The sequence below is a fragment of the Dipodomys merriami genome, unplaced genomic scaffold (assembly GCF_024711535.1).
Source record: "Dipodomys merriami isolate MVZ:Mamm:240054 unplaced genomic scaffold, mDipMer1.0.p SCAF_2, whole genome shotgun sequence".
Classification (NCBI taxonomy): Eukaryota; Metazoa; Chordata; class Mammalia; order Rodentia; family Heteromyidae; genus Dipodomys; species Dipodomys merriami.
The window spans coordinates 48643234-48664202 of NW_027203381.1; the positions used below are offsets into that span (position 1 = coordinate 48643234).

Below are 20969 nucleotides of genomic sequence, written 5' to 3' on the forward strand. Positions count from 1 at the left end.
ATAGATAGATAGATAGATAGATAGAGATAGAGATAACTATTCATTGAGTTCATGTCAGAAAAAGACATTCTTAATCCCTAACACCCTGGCCAACATATCAAACTATGTTACCAGAAAGTTTAGGGCAGCTAAACAACCTTGACAATCTTTCCATCTGGAAAGAGAAGAATTCAGACAAGATGTGAACATAAGTAAGGGTGGTAGCAAAGTTTATTAGAAAAAAAGTATTAACTGGAAAGAGAGCTGTGACATGGACATACCATGGAGAAGATAGCAGTTTAACCTATGTCTGCCATCTTTGTCATTTTTAGCTGTTTTCCTCATAACAGAGCTTGACCTGGCATTGATAACAGTGTTAATTGAATGGCTTTCTGATTGGTGGACCTCCTTTCTGTTTTCAATAAGATTGTAATGCCAAAGATTTACCATCCTGTTCTTACTTCTTCATGATTTTGTCGTTCTACTTCCTCATTCTTCTGTAGCTCCCTTCTTCCATTGTTTTATCTGGGAGGTTTTGTTTTCTCTGCCTTTCCTGTCATCTGTAAATTCTATAAGCCACAATTATCTGATTGGCTACTTTTCTACTAATTTTCTACTGTCAGTAGTTTGGGGTTGGAAAAATGGGTGAGGTCTATCTAAATTGGATAGATAAGACTTGCCATACCTGCGTCTCATTCTTTCTATCTCTACCCATTCTTGCAGTTTGCAGATTTTTACCATTTCAAAAGAGAAGACATTCAAATAACCCCTCCTTTGTTTCTAATCTTATAACTTAGCACCCAGAAATAGGTGTGATGGAAGCGGAGCTTAACTGCTTTCGTCAGTTTATTTCCTTGGCTTTAACTTGATATTTCTTTAAAATAGTCTCTCCATCTGGCTATCCTGTCTTGCACTGGATAATCCTCTGGGGACCTTTAGGAAACTAGGAAAGCCTCTAACCCACACTAGAAATTGAGATTTAACTGGCCTCAGCTTTGAAATTTGTTTAGCCATGCCTCACAAGTGTTTCTCATGTGTAGGCAAACTTGAGAACCACTGACATAATGTTCAAACCCTGTGGGATAGGAAGAATCACTACCCTTCTTGACAGGTGGACTTGAGATTGAGCAAACTCCAGTGTCCTCACTAGGCTGACATCAGTCCAGTCCTTTTGTTTAAAGCCTTGCTGCTCAGTGTAAGTTCCAATCCAGAGCATCACCCCAAAGTGTTAGAAATGACTCTGCAAGTTTTTCAGTACTGTAACTTCAAAATCGCGGAGTTAGTTATACTGCTTTCTGTGCTGCTTCATACTTGTGAATTTCAAAGCCCCAAATGATCAGCCCCTGTGGAACAGGCCCTGTAGCCCTCAGTGAAGGAATGTGCAGGTAGCGAGGCTCAGTACTGTTTGCTTGATTGATGTCCTGATGTAACCTGTGCTAGGGCACCAAGGTAATTAGACAATCCTGATAGAGGCCTCTCTTTCCCGGCTGGAGACTGTAGCTTTGTGTGATTAGATGAGTGAGAAGCAGAGCCTACACTGCAAGCTGGGCAATAGCATGGGACTGTAAGAGACAACTGAGCCTGGCGCAGGATCAGAAGAAGCAGCATCCAGTTGTATGGTGCCTGCACTCAACAGGCATCTCAAAAACGATGGTTTCGGCATCTGTCTGTTCAGACTCAGGATAGGAGGTGTCTGTAAGCCCTAGACACTCCAGGCATACAAAATCTCCATCCAGAGAGAAATAAACATCCTTCAACTTCCTGTGCCACTGTCTTTAGGAACAGTAATAACTTGACACAAGTCCAAGCAGTTAAAAAAGATATTAAAAGGAACCCAATTTAGAAAGGTTTTTAGTAGGCTGAAAACAGATGTGGCAGACCATTTCAGGATATTCTGGGAGATGGGAAGGGGAGGACCAACTTTGAAAGTGACTCATCCGGCTCTTCTGAGCCCACCCCACCAGGTGCCTTTGCGTAGGAGGGGCTCTGCTCAGGATGCATTCTGGAAGGAAGCACCCCGGGCTTCCGCTGTCTTAACTACTGCAGCAGCATCCATCCGGCCCAGGCAGCCAGGGTACTCAGCAGTGCACAGCCTAATGGCTCGTTCATGAGCTTTTCATGAACTTCGTTTGGAGAACAGCTGCAGCACCTGTTGGCCCCATATGCCGCTCAGGCACATGTCCTTAACCTCCAACTGCCCCTAGAGACTGATCCTCAAAAGAAGGGGGCCTGGGTAGCCCAGATCAGATTTCAGATGGAAACTTCAATGAACACTAGGAAATGGAGCTCACACATCATCTCTGGAAGAAATATATCCAAAGAGGAACTAAGTCTGAACACCCTCAGACCATGTAAGGGCTGCTTCTCCCACCCCATTCCAACGCAGCAAATGCCCCTTGTTCCCTATGGATTGAAAATCAGAGCTGATGGCTCAGCAGTAGAGCTCCAGTCTAGCAAGTGTGAGGCTCTAAGTTCAAACCCCAGCTTCAGACCCCACTAAAAATGAATGGAAGGGAGAAAATTGGAAGGAAGGAAATCTGAGAGCTGGGAGGTAAGATGTCTAACAGAAGAAAAGGCAAACACGTAAATGCCCTGCATCCATTGCACCCTGAAGTTAGTAAATTCACTTGTTACCAGATGCGCCAGAAATAAGACATTTTTACTAGGTAAGCTATCCCTACTATAATACAGATTATAACTATTGGTGTTTTTCTTTGTCAGAATTTGCAAAGAAATGCATGCATTTTGTAATTGTCTGTGCATTTTGTAATTTCAAAACTGCACAGATGTAGCCAGGTATGGTGGCTCTAATGATGCAATTGCATCATTAGAGAGGTAAGGGTCATGAGTTCAAGGCTAAAATAAACCAGACCCTGCCTTAACAAAATAAAGAAAAACATGAATAACACACATATTTGCTGTAATTTTTAGCTCCTGCTTATTTAATTGAAGACACATAAAAATCAAGGCAAATCTGCAAATACAGAGCAGGGTCCAATATGTACCATGTAAGCACCTTTGTTAATTAATGTTATAAGGTGAATCATCTCAGTAGCCACATTTTGAAATATATAATATTAGAGTCTTTATTATACAGTTAGCAGACTGTAGGCAGCCAGTTGTTACAAAGGCCTGCAGTCCCCAAATACACATAACACAGCTAGGAAACATGCTAGAGAGAAAAAAAAAAGAACAAAAACAATACCAACAATCCAGTTCAGCTACAATGGAGAGCTGAATTGGGATGCCATGATGACTGGAGACAAGCCAGTGGACAGGACACAGGAGAGGATCACAGAGATACTTGTGGCATGGCATAATGGCGGCTAGACTGGTCTGGACCTAAATAGGGTCCATATAGATCAACAGGAAATTCCCAGTCCCAAGCAGTGGACTGACAGCTTCAGTAACCAATCAACCAAGTACTCACCTGTCCCCCCAGGGATCCAGGCAAGCCCATCACCTAGGAGGCAAGTGATGGGTAGTGGGGTTTCCTTCCCCCAATGAAGACAAGATGTCAGACCCTATCATCCATCATTTAGCCAATACAACTCTGGCCAGCCCTGACCTCCTCATGTCATTAACATTAGAAAAGTATAATGCTAGACATCCTATAGATGAAATTATGGTTGCTGACAAGTCAGATATCTTCATATATTGTTGTAAGGTGAGAATTTAGAGAGAAAGAATTTTGAAAGAATCAAATCTTAATAGTCTTTATTAGAGCACTACAAGTCTGCAGGCAGCTAATTGTTACAAAGAACTGCAGCCAGCAAATACATCAACAGCTAGGAAACAGAACAAGGAAGGCCAGAGAGGTAAGAAAGAACAAAAACAATGTCAACAAACCAATTCAGCTCCAGTGAAGAACTGATTTGGGATACCATGATGACCAGAGAACAGCCAGGAGACAAGAGACAGGACAGGAACATGCATGGCATCATGGCTCCTGTGCTGTTCTGTGCCTACATAGGGTCAGGCCAGGGGGGCAGGGTCACACCTCCAGTCCCAGGCACTGGACTGACAGGTTCAGTAACCTATCAGCCATGTGCCTACCCCTGTGTCCAGGGATCCAGGCACACTCATCACCTGAGGGGTGGGTCACATTCTCCTCCCCACCATGAAGATAAGATGCCAGACTTCAAATGGATATACTCAGGTTCCACCTGAACTTTTCTATCTAGGGAAGAGAGGCCTAACCTTCCATGAAGGGTATGCTTAGAGGCTACTGAGAGGCTGCTAATTCAAGCCATTTAGGGAGTTAGTCAATGCAGAATCAGCAATCTCTATAGGCAAAGCTTTCCTACAGCTATGACATCTGCATTTCTCTGAAGCAGAGCCCTCTTAACTTACCTTGAGCTAGGCATGTATTCAATGGATGGTCTCTCTCACCTCTAGGCTTTTCAGCACTGGGTGTAGAATTCCCTCCACCTAGCAAGAGGCACCAGGATGGCTGTAAGAAATTACTTAGACTCAGCCTCCTTACTTCAATATTACCTCATTTCAGACTTACTATACATCTGGGAATGGAGAACTTACAGATCTGTCTTACTCTAGGATGTTTTATCTAGTTCAATGGTATCCATAATGTGTATTCCTGAGATATAAATAATCCCCTTTGATAAAGTCACAAGATAATATCCCCATGTAAGAGTCTCCCATAGGAAACTAAAACCTGAATGAAGGCTGGCCCACATTTGCCTTCTGTTTCATCTGTCATCAGCTAATGTTTCTGATGTATGTCTTGTCAACTAAGAATCATAAAGCTTACCTAAAATTGCCAGAAAGTCTCATAAGGAATCAGATACAATGATGAACAGCCACAGGCCATATTGGAAACTTTGCACTACAGGTGGTATTCTGGAGATGTTCTGGAGCTATTTGGGGCTCACATTCCTTTTTGTGGACTTTTCCAATCTAGGATTTTTCTTTCTATATTAATCCTGCATTTCACCAAAAAATACATCTCATGTATCTACTGCATATTTGACATGTTCAGGACATGGTGATTAGGTGCTTCAGACTCTGCACATATAAGTAAAACAGCACCTCAAGTCTGCTGGCTGGTAATAAGTAACTGCCCAGCATTGTAAGATGAATATCATCCTGGCTCCACACAAATTCATTTCATCAGGAAATCAGCGTTTACATTTTTTTAGAGACAAGATTTTGTGGCATTTGAGATATATATTAAAGAATGGAAAAACTCTTCAACTGGACTGAAGTATGTAGGTGGGAAGAAAACATTCTAAACAGAAGGAATGGCTTGTGTGGGAGTTTGGATCCTGGGATCTGTTTGGGCATTAGGACAAACTGTCCTTGAACATTAAAAATATAAGCAGACAGAAAGGAGAGTGGCAACAGAGAAGGCTAAAAATACATGTTGTGGCCAGATTTTTCAAGTGTCTTTACATACAGCATGAAGAATGTCTATTTAATTTTTTTTCTTTTTTGGTCAGTCGTGGGGCCTAAACTCTGGGCCTGGGCGCTGACCCTCAGCTCTTCAGCTCAAGGCTAGCCCTCTACCATTTGAGCCATTGCACCACTTCCAGCTTTTTCTGCTTATGTGGTGCTGAGGAATCCAACCCAGGGCCTCATGCATGCGAGGCAAGCGCTCGGCCACTGAGCTACCTTCCCAGCCCCTCTCTAATTTTGCAGACAGTAGTTAGGAACAGGAGAGCCTTGAGTAGCATTAGGAATTCCGCTTGGGAGGCATTTGCTGGTGTTCAGCTGTGTAGAATACCTGTGCAGGAGGGTCTCAGAGCCCAAAATGAGATTGTGGCAGGAGGAATCCAAAGTGGAAAACAGACCAGGTATCCAAGGCTCATACTTATAATTCTAACTCCTAGAGGCTGAGAGCTGAATTGTCCCAGTTCAAAGCCAACCTGGGCAAGAATATAAGTAAAAATCTTATTGCCAATTAACCAGCAAAAACAAAACAAAACAAAAAAAGTGGAGCTGTGGCTCACGTGATACCAGCCTTGAGCAAAACAGCTATGAAACACCATCCAGGCCCTGAGTTCAAGCCTCAGGTCCAATACCTCCTGCCCCCCAAAAATGGGAAATCAGATCTGCAAGGCATTTCCAAGACCTTCTAGTCTTGGCAATGCTATGATTTGGGGGAAAAACACTGGCAAGATTTTGTGCCTAGGTGACAGGAAATTGCAATGGCATTAACAAAAGTCAGCAAGAGAGTAATAGACGTGGGACCAAGAGTTCTTTTGCTTTTGAGGATATCCAAGGGGCAAGTAAACAGTCACACAGAGAACTTGTGGAGCAGTTAAAAGCCATCCATAGAGATGCAAAAACAGGAGAAGGTAGAACCAGCAGCAACTTAGGAGAAGCAGAAAAAAAATCAAACATAGAGACTAAGGATGGCTGCACATCTCTGTCTAGCCTCTGCATCTAGTCCCCACCTCATCCCAAGTTTTACTAACATCTGGAAGTTCTACTCAATTAAAAAAACCTTAATAGGACAGACAAAGCCAGCTTGGGCAGGAAGCGCTCTGAGGCTCTTATCTCCAATAAACTACTTAGAAAAAGCCGGAAGTGGTGCTGAAGCTCAAGAAGTAGAGGACTAGCACTGGTCTCAAAGAAGCTCAAGGACAGCACCCAGGCCCTGAGTTCAAGACCCAGGACCAGAAAAAAAAAAATTGCCAGGTCCTGATAGCTCACGCCTATAATCCTAACTACTCAGGAGGCTGAGATCTGAGGATTGTAGTTCAAAGCCATCTCAGGCAGGAAAGTCCATGAGACTCTTTATCTCCAAATAACCACTCAAAAACCACAAGTGGCATTATGGCTCACATGATAGAATGCTAGCTTTGAGCTGGGACAGCACCCAAACCCAGAGTTCAAGGCCCACCACCAACCAAGAAAAAAAAAAAAAAAGAAAGAAATTATAGGATGGGCCAAGTCTAACAAATGCCTTCTATTTAAACATTTCAGAGGTATCAGATAATATTAAAAGAGTATGTTCATTTCTTGTCAATTTGTGTCTATTGAATTTACTTGTTTTAAAATGAACCTGTTTTTCTAACTTAGGAAACACACTTAGCTACTTCCCTCTTCCGAAAGAGTGTCTTTGATCTGTAGCCTTGATGACGGTTTTCTGCTCAACAATTTTCAATCACTTTGTGAAACTAGAAGAAATTTAAGATTCAAAATAACTGAAGAATGAAAATTCCCTTTTATGGTTTATATTTCCAGAATATTCTCTAACTAGAGATGCATGGGAAATGAACAAATACTTTAACTAGGATATCTAAAGTTATGAATACAGTTTGTTAACTTTAGATCATGTTCCTAAGCTGTACTCCTTCCATGATTCAAATTTAGCTTGCTTTTGGAAAGGTGGGGGGAGGGCAAGGAAAACATGATGCAGAAACAAGAAAAGAGACCATGCTCTAAACCCATCATTTCCTTTGTGTTTTCTGAAGGTCAAATGCTGTAAATACTGGCCAGATGATACAGAGATATATAAAGACATTAAAGTTACTCTAATAGAAACAGAACTACTGGCAGAATATGTGATAAGAACATTTGCTGTTGAGAAGGTAAGTATAAAAGCTACAGTGATCCTATTGTCACTTCATAAACTCACTTGGGTAATCTATCCCTGGTGGTACCTCAATGCAGATAGGCTCTGTCTGTTACTGTCTCAAAGCTACATCTTGCCTTCTGATTCTATAATGTAGCTCAGTTCCATCTTTAAAGTAAATCATTTACCATTTCATAACTATCTTTATGTTTTGCAACCAAACACAAGGCAGTGTCTACGTTATTCTGATCCTGGTTGATATTATTTTGCCCATCTCTCTGTTCACAGAATAAATTTGGTTAAACTTTGATAAATGCCATCCCTGTTTGATAAATTTCTTCTACCTTGAATATCTACCTAAGGTTCCCAGTAGGAGTAAGGATCAGTGCTCAGACACAGGTCCCAACTCCTCCTGGAATCCCTGAAGCTTTTTAGGCCTGCAGTTCAATATGGATTGAAGCGGTATCTAGACAAAAGTAGATCTACCTGGAAACCCAAGTGACCAGTCTCCATCAAACACCAGATACTGCTGCATGAGCCAACTCCTTCATTCATACTCACAACCATCCTACTGTATCTTTTTGGAGTTGCTAGTGTTGGGTCAGTGAATGCTGAGCTTTAGTTCTACCCTGCCTCATCCCATATGCATGGATGGGGCATCTTCTCTGGGAAGCATTGTAGGGCATAACAGGGAATTTCCTTATTCCCTCTCTTTCTGCTGACATAGGGAGGGGCCGGAGGTGAAGCAAACTGCAGTCCATCCAGAGAAGTGCCACAGGTAGGCTGTGGGGAAGGTGGAGGTGAGGCGGCTGAAAGAACTCTCTGCCTTCCAAACGCCCACACCAGCTTTTCCATGGAGAGCTGATTCTTCAGAACTGAGCCTTGAATGGACTTAGCAATTTTGTCATGAACTTGTTCTGCTTACACTCTTGAATGGTAGTGGCTCTCCTTGGGGGTCCTGGATTATAAGCAGGCTGCTGGCCAGTTGGCTCCTGACCTCCTCTTTGTTCTATATTCTCATTGTGTCTAAGTGTACTTTTTGGATTAAGAAAACCATATTGTGTTTAGGAAATGAAGGAAATTGTAGCACCTGCTTATTGGCTAATTGATGCTGATGATTTGAACTATCATTCTTGATTTGCAAATCCAAATTTGTCATAGTATGGCAAGGCTGAAAAGACTTTAGTTCTTTTAATCTGTTTCTCTTACTATTTAACTTTTTTTTTCAGCCTGTCTTTTAAAATAAGCAGGCAGGAGGCTTGGAGACTTCAAAGAATGTGAAGTTCTGGTTGACTCATTCTTCAAGTTCTGAATCTCATACTTTGATGTCGATTTTTTTTTTCTTTCTTAGGCAGGATTTGGGGGAAATTTTTGTGGCCGATTTTTGTCTGGCTCTTGGCAAGAACACTCATGAATAACTGCATTAAAACAGTGATAAAAGACCCTCACTATTTTTTTCTTAAGCCATCACTTAAACCCTGAGTTCTTTGAACAATAGTTGGCTCTCTAAAAAGCTGAAAATGCATCTGTGTTTCTCAAGAAAGGGCTTGTTTCTTTACTCTTTTTTTAACCTCTTATTGTGCTTAGCTGCACAGCACTGCTTCTGAAACACCCAGTTATTTTAGACATCAGACAAGCAGTGAGGAAGTGGTACAAGGAAGAGAAGGAGGAGAAGCCTTTGAATGCACCAGGGGAATCAAAATGACATGTTAGTGATTTTCTAACTGAGCAGTTAGAATCTTGGAGGAAAACAATGCATTGGATGTAGACTTGAAACTTTCTCATTAAAACCACTAGCCGGGAGCTAGTGGTTCATGCCTGAAATCTTAGTTACTCAGGAGACTGAGATTTTAGGATTGTGGTTCAGAGCCAGCCTGGGCAGAAGAGTCCATGAGACTCCAATCTTCAATTAACAACCAAAAAGCCAGAAGTAGATCTGTGGCTCAAGTGGTAGAACACGAACCTTGAATGAAAAAGCTAAGCCCCAGTACCAACACAAAGAAAAAAGTAATTAGATGTTTCCTTAAGATTCCTGCAATTCTGATTCCAAGTGCATATTGCAACAGGAACCTAAAGGTGAAAAATGGATTTGGACTCTCTTCTGCGAAATGAGCAGACAGTTGCAATTTGAAACAGATGAATTCCTCTTTTGCATCTGATAGTTGTCTTTCCTTACCCACAAGTGTGATTGTTTTATGAATCATAGAATATCCATGTTAAAAGAATGTCCATAACATCCCTGTAGACTTAGGCTGTAAATACCATCTCCCTGCCTGTCCTGGCAATAGCTACCAAAATCTCCTACCTGTTACTCTTAGAAGCCTGTTTGGAGGAGCCTGTTTCTCTGAGAAGGCAGTGGAATATGATCCTGTGTCAGAGACAGAGCTTGCACTTAGTGATTAGGTCACCCACTTTGGGATAAGTGCTATAGAACATCGGTTTTCTTTTCCCATTATATTACATGGAAAAATTAAATGGCTATTTTTTATATAGTATTAGTGCTGTTATAATGAAACCTAAAGAAAAATATAATTAACATTACATTTCCAGTTGAGAACTATTGGGGCTGTGATTGCCGTTTGCATCTATGGCTTTCATCCCCAACCTCTTACAAAACAGCAAAAGGAGAAGCTGCTGTGCCCATGAATAAGAATGAAGGTTAGATGAGAAGCAATTTCCTTTGCTAATCTAGTCAGTAATGAACATATTAAAAGGTGAAGATTCATGGGTTTTCTGCACTGTAGAAACTGACATTTACCTACTCTAAAAATGAGTCTTAAAGATATTGTTGGGAGCCCCTTTCACAATGGACAGAGCTTGGGTTTAGTGATGCCACAGCTGAATCTAATAAAGAATGAACTGCTTGTTTTCTTATTTGCAATAAGTCAATATTTATTGCCAACACTTCCCTAGTTCTTGTTTATCCAAACCCATTGTTAGGGATTGAGTAACAGGGGTTCAACTGTATGACTTCCGTTGGAGATTTTGAGGCTGCCAAAAGTTAACCTTCTTTTTTCAGCAGTAGAAATTTTTGGTTTTTAAGTATCTAGTACTCTGGTCTGGGTCAGTGAAATAGACAACACCGTTTATTTGTATTATGATTTTCTGACCATTTGAGTTCCTTACTGCTTAAACTTTTTTTAAAGAATAGCATTTTATAGTAAAACAAAAGAAAACAAATCAGACATTTTTGTGGATTATTTTCTTGCTGAGTCATTGTAACACAATGATAGCAAACACGTCTTATCTTAAAATCTATACTTGTTTGCTTTGTCATATCTTTCCAAGCATGTGAAAATTCTGAATTTATTCTTTGTTTGCCAAATATGTATGAATGATGGATAGAAAACACAATAGTGTTAAAGTATGTTTACCTTTAAGATGAAATAAAAGCAAAGTCAAGACCTGAGCAGAGGCAATATTCAGTCAATGCTTATCCAATGAGAAGACAGAACAAGTCAAATTTGATCCCAGATATTATGTGACCTTGGTTATTTTTGTTTTCAAAACAGATTTTTTTCTTAAAAGAGTCCTAAAGGTTTGTGGTTAGAAAACAAAGCTAATGGGTATGAATCAACTTACTTTTAAAATAAGAGCAAATTACAAATCAAAACAAGCACAAAGTCTCATTCCTTTCTCCTCCCTTCAGTTCAGTGGCCTACAGCTACACCTCTGCTTCTTCAGTTTACTAGTCTAAGAGAAATTCCAGCAAAACACCCTCAATTCCCATGATAGGCATTTGCTGGCATGTCTGCTTCCCACAGGGAAAGCAACTTAAAGACAGGAGGTGATATCTCCATATCTCTAGAGGTTTAGTATCTAAAGTAGTAGGGTTACAAAATTTTTAGTGAGTGGGATGGATGAATTAAGTGTCAAACCATTTAAAAGCCACACAACAAACTGGGTTGCAATGGAAATTAGTTCCCTGACAGATCTGGTTGGAAAGTATTCCTTTGCTTGCACAGTGTGTATGCCCTGGAGTACTTGGTATAACGAGGTACAAGGCAGGGGAAGGGGCCTGCATTTCAACTGTGGTGAAAATGAGTTCTCTGACATATACTGTTAGAAAGCAGTTCTCTGGTTGTACAGTGTATATGCCCTGGAGTACTTGATACAAAGAATAGTAGGATACAGAAGATCCAGGACCAAGTCCTGCATTCCAGGAGCTGATGTTGAAAAGATTTTAATGTAGTCTGATTTATAGACAGGAATTTTGAAGGACAAATGACAGCATCCACATATGGAAATGTGCATGCAAATTAGCATGTTCCCCAAACATGACCCCCCCCATTCACATCTACAACCATCTTTCTAAAGTGTCCAAAGCCTTCCAGATTGTTTGTTAAATCTCTGAGTGACCTTCTTCACCAGAAATTCAAGGCTTTCCAGCCCTAGACTTAACTCCTGAGGGATGTGTTAGGATGCTGGTTGCTCTTGCTTATCATTTATTTTCCTTTGTTCTCTTCTGCATCGTGGCTGTCCTACCATGGATTGCAGAGAGGTGTTCATGAAATCCGAGAGATCAGACAATTTCACTTCACTGGCTGGCCGGATCATGGGGTTCCCTACCATGCCACTGGCCTATTGGGATTTGTCCGGCAGGTCAAATCCAAGAGTCCACCCAATGCAGGCCCATTGGTAGTCCACTGCAGGTAAGCTAAACTCCCATTGCCTCTTAAGCAGAGATGGGTTCAGGAGCTTATAGAGGGCGATGAAAATGTTTGGAACTGGATAGAAGTGAATGTATCTAATGCCTGAATTGTATACTTCTAATGGTTCATTAATTTAGATTTTAAGAAGTACGGTAGTTTTTCTCTACTGATAGACCCTCTTTTTCCTGCAGTGCTGGTGCAGGAAGGACTGGCTGCTTCATTGTCATTGATATTATGTTGGACATGGCCGAAAGGGAAGGGGTGGTGGACATCTATAACTGTGTGCGGGAGCTGCGGTCACGGAGAGTGAACATGGTGCAGACAGAGGTATCACAGTCCACCCTCCATCCCATGGCCTGGTCTCCAGTATCTCTCCTGCGTTCCCACCTCCTAAGGTCACAGGCAAAACAAAGCCTGTCAACTGTTTCTTCTAAATGACCTAGGAGAAAAAGTGGTGTGCCTGGCAATTCTGTTTCCTTCTTGCCCCTCCTTTCTGTTGTGTTCTTGTTCCTTTCATAAACAAAAAAGGAGTTTTCCAGGTGACGGAATCTTTAGCCAGGAGCTAATTCTCACATTTTTCTGTGTCAAGGGACCCAGTAGAGTCTCTACATTAAGCATTCAAGGTTTCAGTACCTTTTTTTAAATTTTTATTATTCTACCTTTTAAACTAGCTGGGAACCAGAGCAAGACCACTCAAGAATAACTAGGCTTCTATCAAGTGGCTTTAGAGTAATCTCTGTACATTTTATTCTTCTCCAGGGTACTAGGAAGAACTCATTATTTTCCTGTCCCTAAACATTCTGCCCAGTGGCCTAACATCATGGGAATTTGCCCATTTTGTAGAAGTCTTTGGTAAATTGAAATTCAAAGTGATTCCAGAATTTAAATTTTTGAGAAGTTTTACATCTGGTACCAAGAATTTCATCTTTTTATTAATATTTGATCCCTGTAAGTAGACCTTACAATCTAGTACCTTGAAAAGGACCCATAAAGGAGAACAAAGAACAATAAATAAGAATCCTTATGTTGAGATTGTGCATAAAAGCTGTGAACACCACTGGGAAATCTAATCCATTCTTTTAGCCAGCATAAAAATAATAGAAATTGTAAATGCTGCTTTGTGGTCTCTTCAGGGTAGAGATACCTTCTTTTAAAGATAATAATAAAAAAAACTAAAGCCAAAAACAGGCTGGTGGGTTGACATAAATAGCAGAACACCTGCCTAGCAAGTAAGAAGCACTAAGTTCAAAATAATAATAAATAATGGAAAATTTACTAATTGGTTATAAGAAATGTCTCTGTCTAGTCTAGTCAAAATTAAATGACTCATTTTTATGCATATTTGCTTTTTATTTCTTTTGTAGTATAGGGGAATCAAACCCAGGACTTCACACTTGTAAGACAAGTGCTTTGCCACTGAGCTACACCAGCAGCTCTGGAGGACCCATTTTTTAAATGATACACTGAATGTATACATGTAAAGCAGCTATACTCTACTCTGAACTTATAAGAGCTTTTACTGCTTTGGCCTTAGTTGATATTTTAAATAATTGGTTCCCAGTATTCAGAACTGCTTGTCCTCAGAGCAATGTCAAGCTTTTCTCTTCATTTAGACTGATAATTTAAGTAGCAAGTTCTCTTTTCAACATATAAAAATTCTGCTCATTCCTCATCTGAACAATGATCATGGAATCAGAATTTTAGAGGTTTTAGTCAACATGATCACAATGATATTGTGCCTGCTCTGAGTTATATAAATACCTGTGGCTTTGTATAATTCTCCATGATTCCAGAGTATATCAATCAGGTAGCATACCAGCTGTGCCATGTGAGAGTCAGGATTACTACCACTGGAAAAACCCATGCTCCTGGCATCCAGCCAGGACCACAAAGTCAGTCTGTCTGTCTGTCTGCTGTCTGTCTATCTGTCTGTCTGTCTCTCTCTGTCTCTGTCTCTCACTGTGTCTCACTCTGTGTCTCTCTGTCTCTCTGTCTCTGTCCCTCTCTCTCTGTCTCTCTGTCTCTCTCTGTATTTCTCTGTCTCTGTCTCTCTGTCTCTCTGTCTCTCTGTCTCTCCTCTGTCTCTCTGTCTCTCTGTCTCTCTGTCTCTCTGTCTCTCTGTCTCTCTCTCTCTCTCTCTCTCTGTGTTGAGAACATGGTTTCCATTATCTTGATGGTGTGGGGCTAAAATCACTACTGTCTTCTCTCACTCTCACTTTCTGGGGCTACCTTGGTTTCCCCATCACTGACCAGTACCCTCTGTTTCCAGGAGCAGTATGTGTTTATCCATGATGCAATCCTGGAAGCCTGTCTTTGCGGAGACACCTCCATCCCTGCTTCCCAAGTTAGATCTCTGTATTATGACATGAACAAACTGGACCCACAGACAAACTCAAGCCAGATTAAAGAGGAATTTAGGGTAAGACAGACTAAAGGGGGAAGCAGTTGGCTGTGACTTTGTGTCTTAGAAAGTATCTCAAAGTCAATTTGGAACCTTTCAATCAACACAAGGTTCCCCAACCTCAGCACCACTGGCCTTTAAGGCCACGTTGTAACTTTGCTGTGGAATTGTCCTGTAGGATATTTAGCACTATCACTGGGCTCAAGATGTCTATTTCACCAGTGCCATGCCAAACACTTGTGCAAACACCACCATGTTCCCTGGGGCACAGGGGACAAAATTACCTGGTTACAAAACATTGGTCTAATGGGCCATTTACATTCTAAGTGAATACCAAATAGTCCTCTGCACAGGAGCCTATGTTCAGAGTGTAACTAACCATGGGTGCAGTAAAGTAATGGAAGTGCATGTGTCAGGAATAGTTGGTGGGCATCCATAGATCTTCCTGCAGATATAAAACCCATATTCAGGTCTTACCTCAATGGGCTAGACCCTCTCTCAGCATCTGCCCTCCCAATCCTTAGGTGTCCAGTCACCCTACAGTGTCCTCACACCTTTTATGGATCTGCCCCTGGGCCTTGTGTTTCATAAGTACTTTTGGTACACAAAATCTAAAGAGAGGGAAAAAAGTCTAAGTGGGGTGGTATTGAGGTGGGGATAGGGTGGCCCATCTTGCAGTCAGCTGCAGATTTGAATCTTTTATATGCTGGACAAGAGACAAATGTACTGTGAAGCTCCACTTGTGCTCTGTGCTTTTTAAACACAATAATGTTGTTTATTTAACCCACGATAGTATATTCTTCCCTTATGAGACACATCATAACTGTACATATTTGTGGGATAAAGTGTGTCATTTCCATGGGCTTATTCATGCTATCGACCAAGTCATCGCAAGGATGAAGTCTGTCACCTGTCTTAACCTGGCTGAACCTAAATCCCGTACCTTCCTTTTGTCCCTTAGACCTTGAACATGGTGACACCAACACTGCGTGTGGAGGACTGCAGCATTGCACTCCTACCCCGGAATCATGAGAAAAACCGGTGCATGGACATCCTGCCCCCAGACCGCTGCCTGCCCTTCCTCATCACCATCGATGGCGAGAGCAGCAACTACATCAACGCTGCCCTCATGGATGTAAGTCCTCTCTCCGCCTGGGGGAAAAGTCCTGCATGTGCAGACCTCACCCCTTCGAAGGCACAGACCAGTTTCCAACAAAATAAAATTTCAGAGCCATGCATGTCTTGTGATCTCTCAGAGGCCACCCAGAAGTGCACACGTTGTAGTGACTCTGAACACAGATTAACCTTCTGGCTGAGATCAAAGCAGCAGCTGTTCAGTGGTCAGGACCATGGCCTGGAAAGGGACTGGCTGCATTATTTTCAATCCCTGTTCTCCTAATTTAAGCAGTAATTAACATGGAAAGAAAGCACAACTCATTACTTCCTGTCAGTCTGTTTACTTTTGGCTATTGAATGGATTGGAAAGTAAATGGCTATTTTCAGTGCTAATGTGGAAATTGTCATTCTGTTGATGTGATATATAACGATAAATTTGCTAGTGCTTTCCAGAAGGCGTGTATATCATGTGTGTTTCCTCTATTGGCAGGAATAACTAGCAACATCATACATACAAATGACAACTAAACCCGTTTTAGGAAAAGTTGAACTGTCTTCATTATGCATAACTTTTAAAGTAAACTTAAATAACATTAAATATGAACATATTTAATAAACAATAAAATAGTTAATGAATAAAGCCAGTATTGGCTTTCTATCAGAAACATAAATATTTTGGTAAGAAGTATTTGATGTTTTCTTGGTATTAAAATGAGACTATTTCAACATTATATTGAGGCTATTCTGAAGTTGAAAATGTTGACAGATTTCAACAATCGATAAATATGTTCAGCGTTTTTGTGCCATCCATTTTCACGTGCATAAAATAGCTTCCTCTCTTCACATTTTCCTTGGTATATTTGGATCTTTCTTATTTATATTTGCAGAGCTATAAACAGCCTTCAGCTTTTATCGTCACCCAGCATCCTTTGCCAAACACAGTCAAAGATTTCTGGAGACTGGTCTTGGACTATCACTGCACATCAGTAGTTATGCTCAATGATGTGGATCCTGCCCAGGTGAGTCCCAGGGGTTATTGTAACAGGGGTCATCCATGTGTGTTCTGCACATTAACATTTGCGGACTGCCATGCCAGAGTTGAAATGCCAGTTGATAATTGAGAACTGAGGATACTGAAACACTTGTATTCAAAATCAAACACCAGTGGCTCACACCTGTGAACCTAGCTATTTATGAGACTGAGATCAAGAGATCTCAGTTCCAAGGCAGACAGAGCAGTAAAGCCTGTGGGATTCAATGTCCAATTAACCACCAAAAAGACAAGCTAGAGATATCACTCAAATGGTAGAGTGTCAAGCCAGAGCAAACAAGCTGAGAGTGTGAGGCCCTGAGTTGAAGTCCCAGTACTAACAGACAAACAATCAGGCACTACAAAGGACTGGAGGAGAAAGTCAGTAGAAACCCAAAAGACATAGAGGAAGTAACAAAGCAAGAATTTGTCAGAAATTAGGTTATCCCAAAAGAAAAGGAATATAGCAGAGCCAAAGCTGACAAGAACTCAAGCATCTGACAGAGCAAGCAAACTGAAAGACAGTAGAGATAAGACACACTTCTGTTCCCACCTGAGTGGAGGGACTTACATGCTTCCTAACACTGTTCACTGAGAGCTTACAGGTGGGGAGTATCAAAATAGGGGGTCAGTGGAAATAAGCAAGGGAGTTTAAGGAATGGCAATTAGTTTTGTCAACTCTTTTTTTTTTTTACTGTGAAAATACTGTACAGAGGGGTTACAATTACATGGGCAAGATAATGAGTACATTTCTTATCAAGCATTGTAGCCTCCTCCTTTGTTTCCCCTTCCCATCCCTTCCCATCCTTCCCCCACACCCCCACCAAAGCTGTAAAGTTTGTTTTCAACTTAACGACTTGTACATCTCATTGTTGCAATGGGTCCACCTGTATCCCTAGTTAAACGATTTGTTTTTTCCCTCCCCCTCCACAAATTATACCAACATCAAGTACAGTGAAAGCAGGGGTTATACCATGGGGGAGAGACATACAAAGCAACAAAGAAATAATCTTATAAATGTGTTAGAAACAATCGCATGAAAGAAAAAAATTTAAATACATATCTTAGGGTTCATTTCCCTAACATCAACTTAGCTGACCTTTTCTGCTTGCCTCAGACATATACTAGTTATTGCAAATAAGGGAAACCATGGGACCTATGTTTCTTTGGGCCCAAAATGTGGTATATATACACAATGGAATTCTATGCCTCCATCAGAAAGAATGGCATTGCCCCATTTGTTTTGTCAACTCTTGAGTAAAGATATTAGAAAAAAAACGAAACTAGGACTTGTAAGTAAAAGAAGTTCAGAATGACAAATGGGGTTTCTCTTAAGCAGAAAAAGAGAATTGAATAGGATAATTCACCATTAAAAGTGGGGCTTAGATGGGCCTGTCAGAAGGGTGTTGGCACCAAGGCATCGTAGGAACCGAATTTATCCCAATCACAAACTTTATTACCATGACAAGGGTATAAGAGAGGTCAGAGTTAGCATATTTTAAGAATACTGTGGAGGTGGGAGGGAAGGGATGGTAAGAGAAAACAAAGGGAGAGGCAACAATGCTTGATAGGAAATGTACTCATTGCCTTGATCACGTAGCTATAACCCCTCTATACAGTATTTTTACAATAAAAAAAAAACTTTAAAAAAAAAAAAGAATAACCTTGCTAAACCAGGTGCCAATGACTCATACCTGTAATCCTACTACTCAGGAGGCTGCAATCTGAGGAGCAAGATTTGAAGCCAGTCCAGGCAGGAAAGTCCATGAGACTCATCTCCAATTAACCACCAAAAACAATACTAGCCTTCAGCAAAAAAAAGATCAGGGACAATATCTAGGACCTGAGTTCAAGCCCAGCACCAAAAGAAAGAGAGAGAGAATAAATTTGCTTTGAAGCTGAGTTAATTTCCTAAGTAGTAGAGACAATTTCCAATTTAAAAAAAATTGATGGGAAGAAAATATATTGTAGGAGATTATAGGAAGGAGACATCTTGTCCAGTGTAGATGCTAAAAAACTTTGACTTTTTATTTTTAAATCATGGCAAACTTTATTGACATAGATCACAAGAACTGAAATGGAAAGAGGCAGGACATGGACATGGAGGTTTATGGGTTTTTAACTGTTTAAGGCATTGCATTATATTGTTAAGTCTCTCTTGAGATCAAGTTAATGAAATAATAATGATAACTACCCTTATTATAGTCTTTTTGGCTTAAGAAGCTTAAATATTTTAGAACTCTTCCCTGCCAAGGCCGCAGAGGGTAGACCACAGCCTTTACAACACACACGGTTCAAAATAGAAGCCAGGAATCTGGCTTTCTGAAAGATTTAAATCATAGTACCACAGGTTAGTTTCATTGATTCTAGATTTTTTTGGTCATGGAATGAGAACCATCCTGATATTTTTTTTCCCTGATGGGAATCCTGCAACATGTTGACCTATACTGCTTTTGTTCATGCTAGTGAACAGGACATTAGAGATGCTAGCATGTTGTTAGTGAAGCTTCATTCTAAACCCAAACTGTCTGTTCTCCAACCATGTTTTGGCTGACTGATGGCAGAAACACAAAAAGACTCCCAGTTTTATTCAGTAGACAGAGCAGGTTTTCAGAGTGAGAGAAAAGAGGCTCTCGGGACTTAGTCTTTTAGTGAACACTAAACTAAGCATTTGAACTTAGAGGCTTTGCAACTGTACAAGAGCAGCACTCAACTATTTTTAAGTATTTATAGGCTTGGTGCATGGATGTGTTATGCACCATTTAAGCCATTTTCTACATGGTTTCCTTGGGCAGAGTGTAGGACGCCATGTGCCAAGAGCCAGGCGCCAGCCCGGGCCATTGATATTTCCTTGGTATAAATGACAAGCTTTTGATCAGGCACTTGAACTGAGAGAAGCAGCAGAAAGCAAAGCTGGCTCAGTCAGTAGGAAAATAGACAGAACAGTTCAAATGGGCATATTACAGCTTTTATTACTGTCTTGGCTTCCCATCATCATGCTTATTAATTTTAACAGTGGGTGCCCCTTAGTATCAAAAAGAAAATAAGAATCAGTATGCTATTGTTTGGCAAGGCAAGTTTAATAACTTGTCACCAGGAAGTACTAGTGAGGAAGGAAAATTTTCATGGAAGCATTATTTTAAATAAAGGTGGCTTCTAAAATACAATCCATGTAGCTAACATAAAAAATATCCTACTTGTATTTTTAAAAGTCCAACATTTAGCTGTTTTGTGTATGTGCTAGTGTTGGGACTTGAACTCAGGGCTTAAGTGCTCTTAGAATTTTTTTTGCTGATATGCTAAATTTGAGCCACAGCTCCACTGTGAGCTTTTTTGGTGGTGAATTGGAGAAAACAGTCTCAAAAGACTTTCCTGCTGGAAGCATAGAATTCCATTGTGTATGTATTCCACATTTTTTGATCCATTCATCCACTGAGAGGGCATCTGGGTTGATTCCGTATCTTGGCTATGGTAAACAATGCTGCAATGAATATGGTCGTGCTGGTGGCTTTAGTGTAGCCCAGTTTGTGGTCAGTTGTATATATGTCCAGAAGTGGGATTGCTGGATCACAGGGAAGTTCTATGTTTAGTATTTTGAGGAATCTCCATACTGCTTTCCAAAGTGGTTGAACAAGTTTACATTCCCATCATGAAGTAGTGTTCCCTTTTGGACATATCCTCACCAGCATTTATTAACACTTTCCCATTCATAAGGAAATGGAAAGATTTGGAAAAAGTATACTAAATAAAAGTAAGCTGAATCCAAAGAAACATAGGCTGCATTATTTCCCTCATTTGTAATAATTAAAATGGAGAGTAAAGGACAAATAACTACACCTGGACATGATTAATAAACAAGCCAAACACTCACATAGTGAGAATAAGGAGGCTATTCTTAGGAAAGGATCACAGGGGCGTAAAAGCTATGTGCTCAAGATCATATAAAATTATGCTTATTGAAATGAATTCCAAGAGATGGAAATTTTTTTAATATATTGTTTGTGGTTCTTTTTTTTTCTCTTCTTTCCTTTTTTTCTTTGGTTTATTCCCTCCTGTCTCTGTTTTTGAGTTCTGTACCCCTTGTCTTGTATATAAGTTTATCTGAGTTGGGGAGGGGAAGAGGAAGCACAGAAATGGTGGGACAAAGGGTGAACCAACTCAACAATGATACTTACTAGACACAATACTGGAAATGAACTTTATACTTTGGGGGGAGAGGAAAGTTGGGAGGGGAAAAACTGGGAAAGAATG

The 20969-nt window shown here is 40.6% G+C and overlaps 1 protein-coding gene across 13 annotated transcripts in view; it reads left to right on the plus strand.

Annotated features, from left to right (window-relative positions):
- The window catches only part of Ptprm (protein tyrosine phosphatase receptor type M), an 832110-nt gene that overhangs the window by 788434 nt on the left and 22707 nt on the right, over window positions 1-20969 (plus strand). For 7 of the 13 annotated variants that reach the window (XM_070029553.1, XM_070029555.1, XM_070029560.1 and 4 more), the window contains 7 exons: window positions 7419-7535; window positions 8247-8297; window positions 12017-12171; window positions 12363-12498; window positions 14441-14590; window positions 15534-15707; window positions 16576-16707. In XM_070029553.1, the coding sequence (XP_069885654.1) occupies window positions 7419-7535; window positions 8247-8297; window positions 12017-12171; window positions 12363-12498; window positions 14441-14590; window positions 15534-15707; window positions 16576-16707 (915 nt within the window). The remainder of the gene's footprint in view (window positions 1-7418; window positions 7536-8246; window positions 8298-12016; window positions 12172-12362; window positions 12499-14440; window positions 14591-15533; window positions 15708-16575; window positions 16708-20969) is intronic. The other 6 variants (XM_070029556.1, XM_070029558.1, XM_070029563.1 and 3 more) reach the window with 1 other exon arrangement.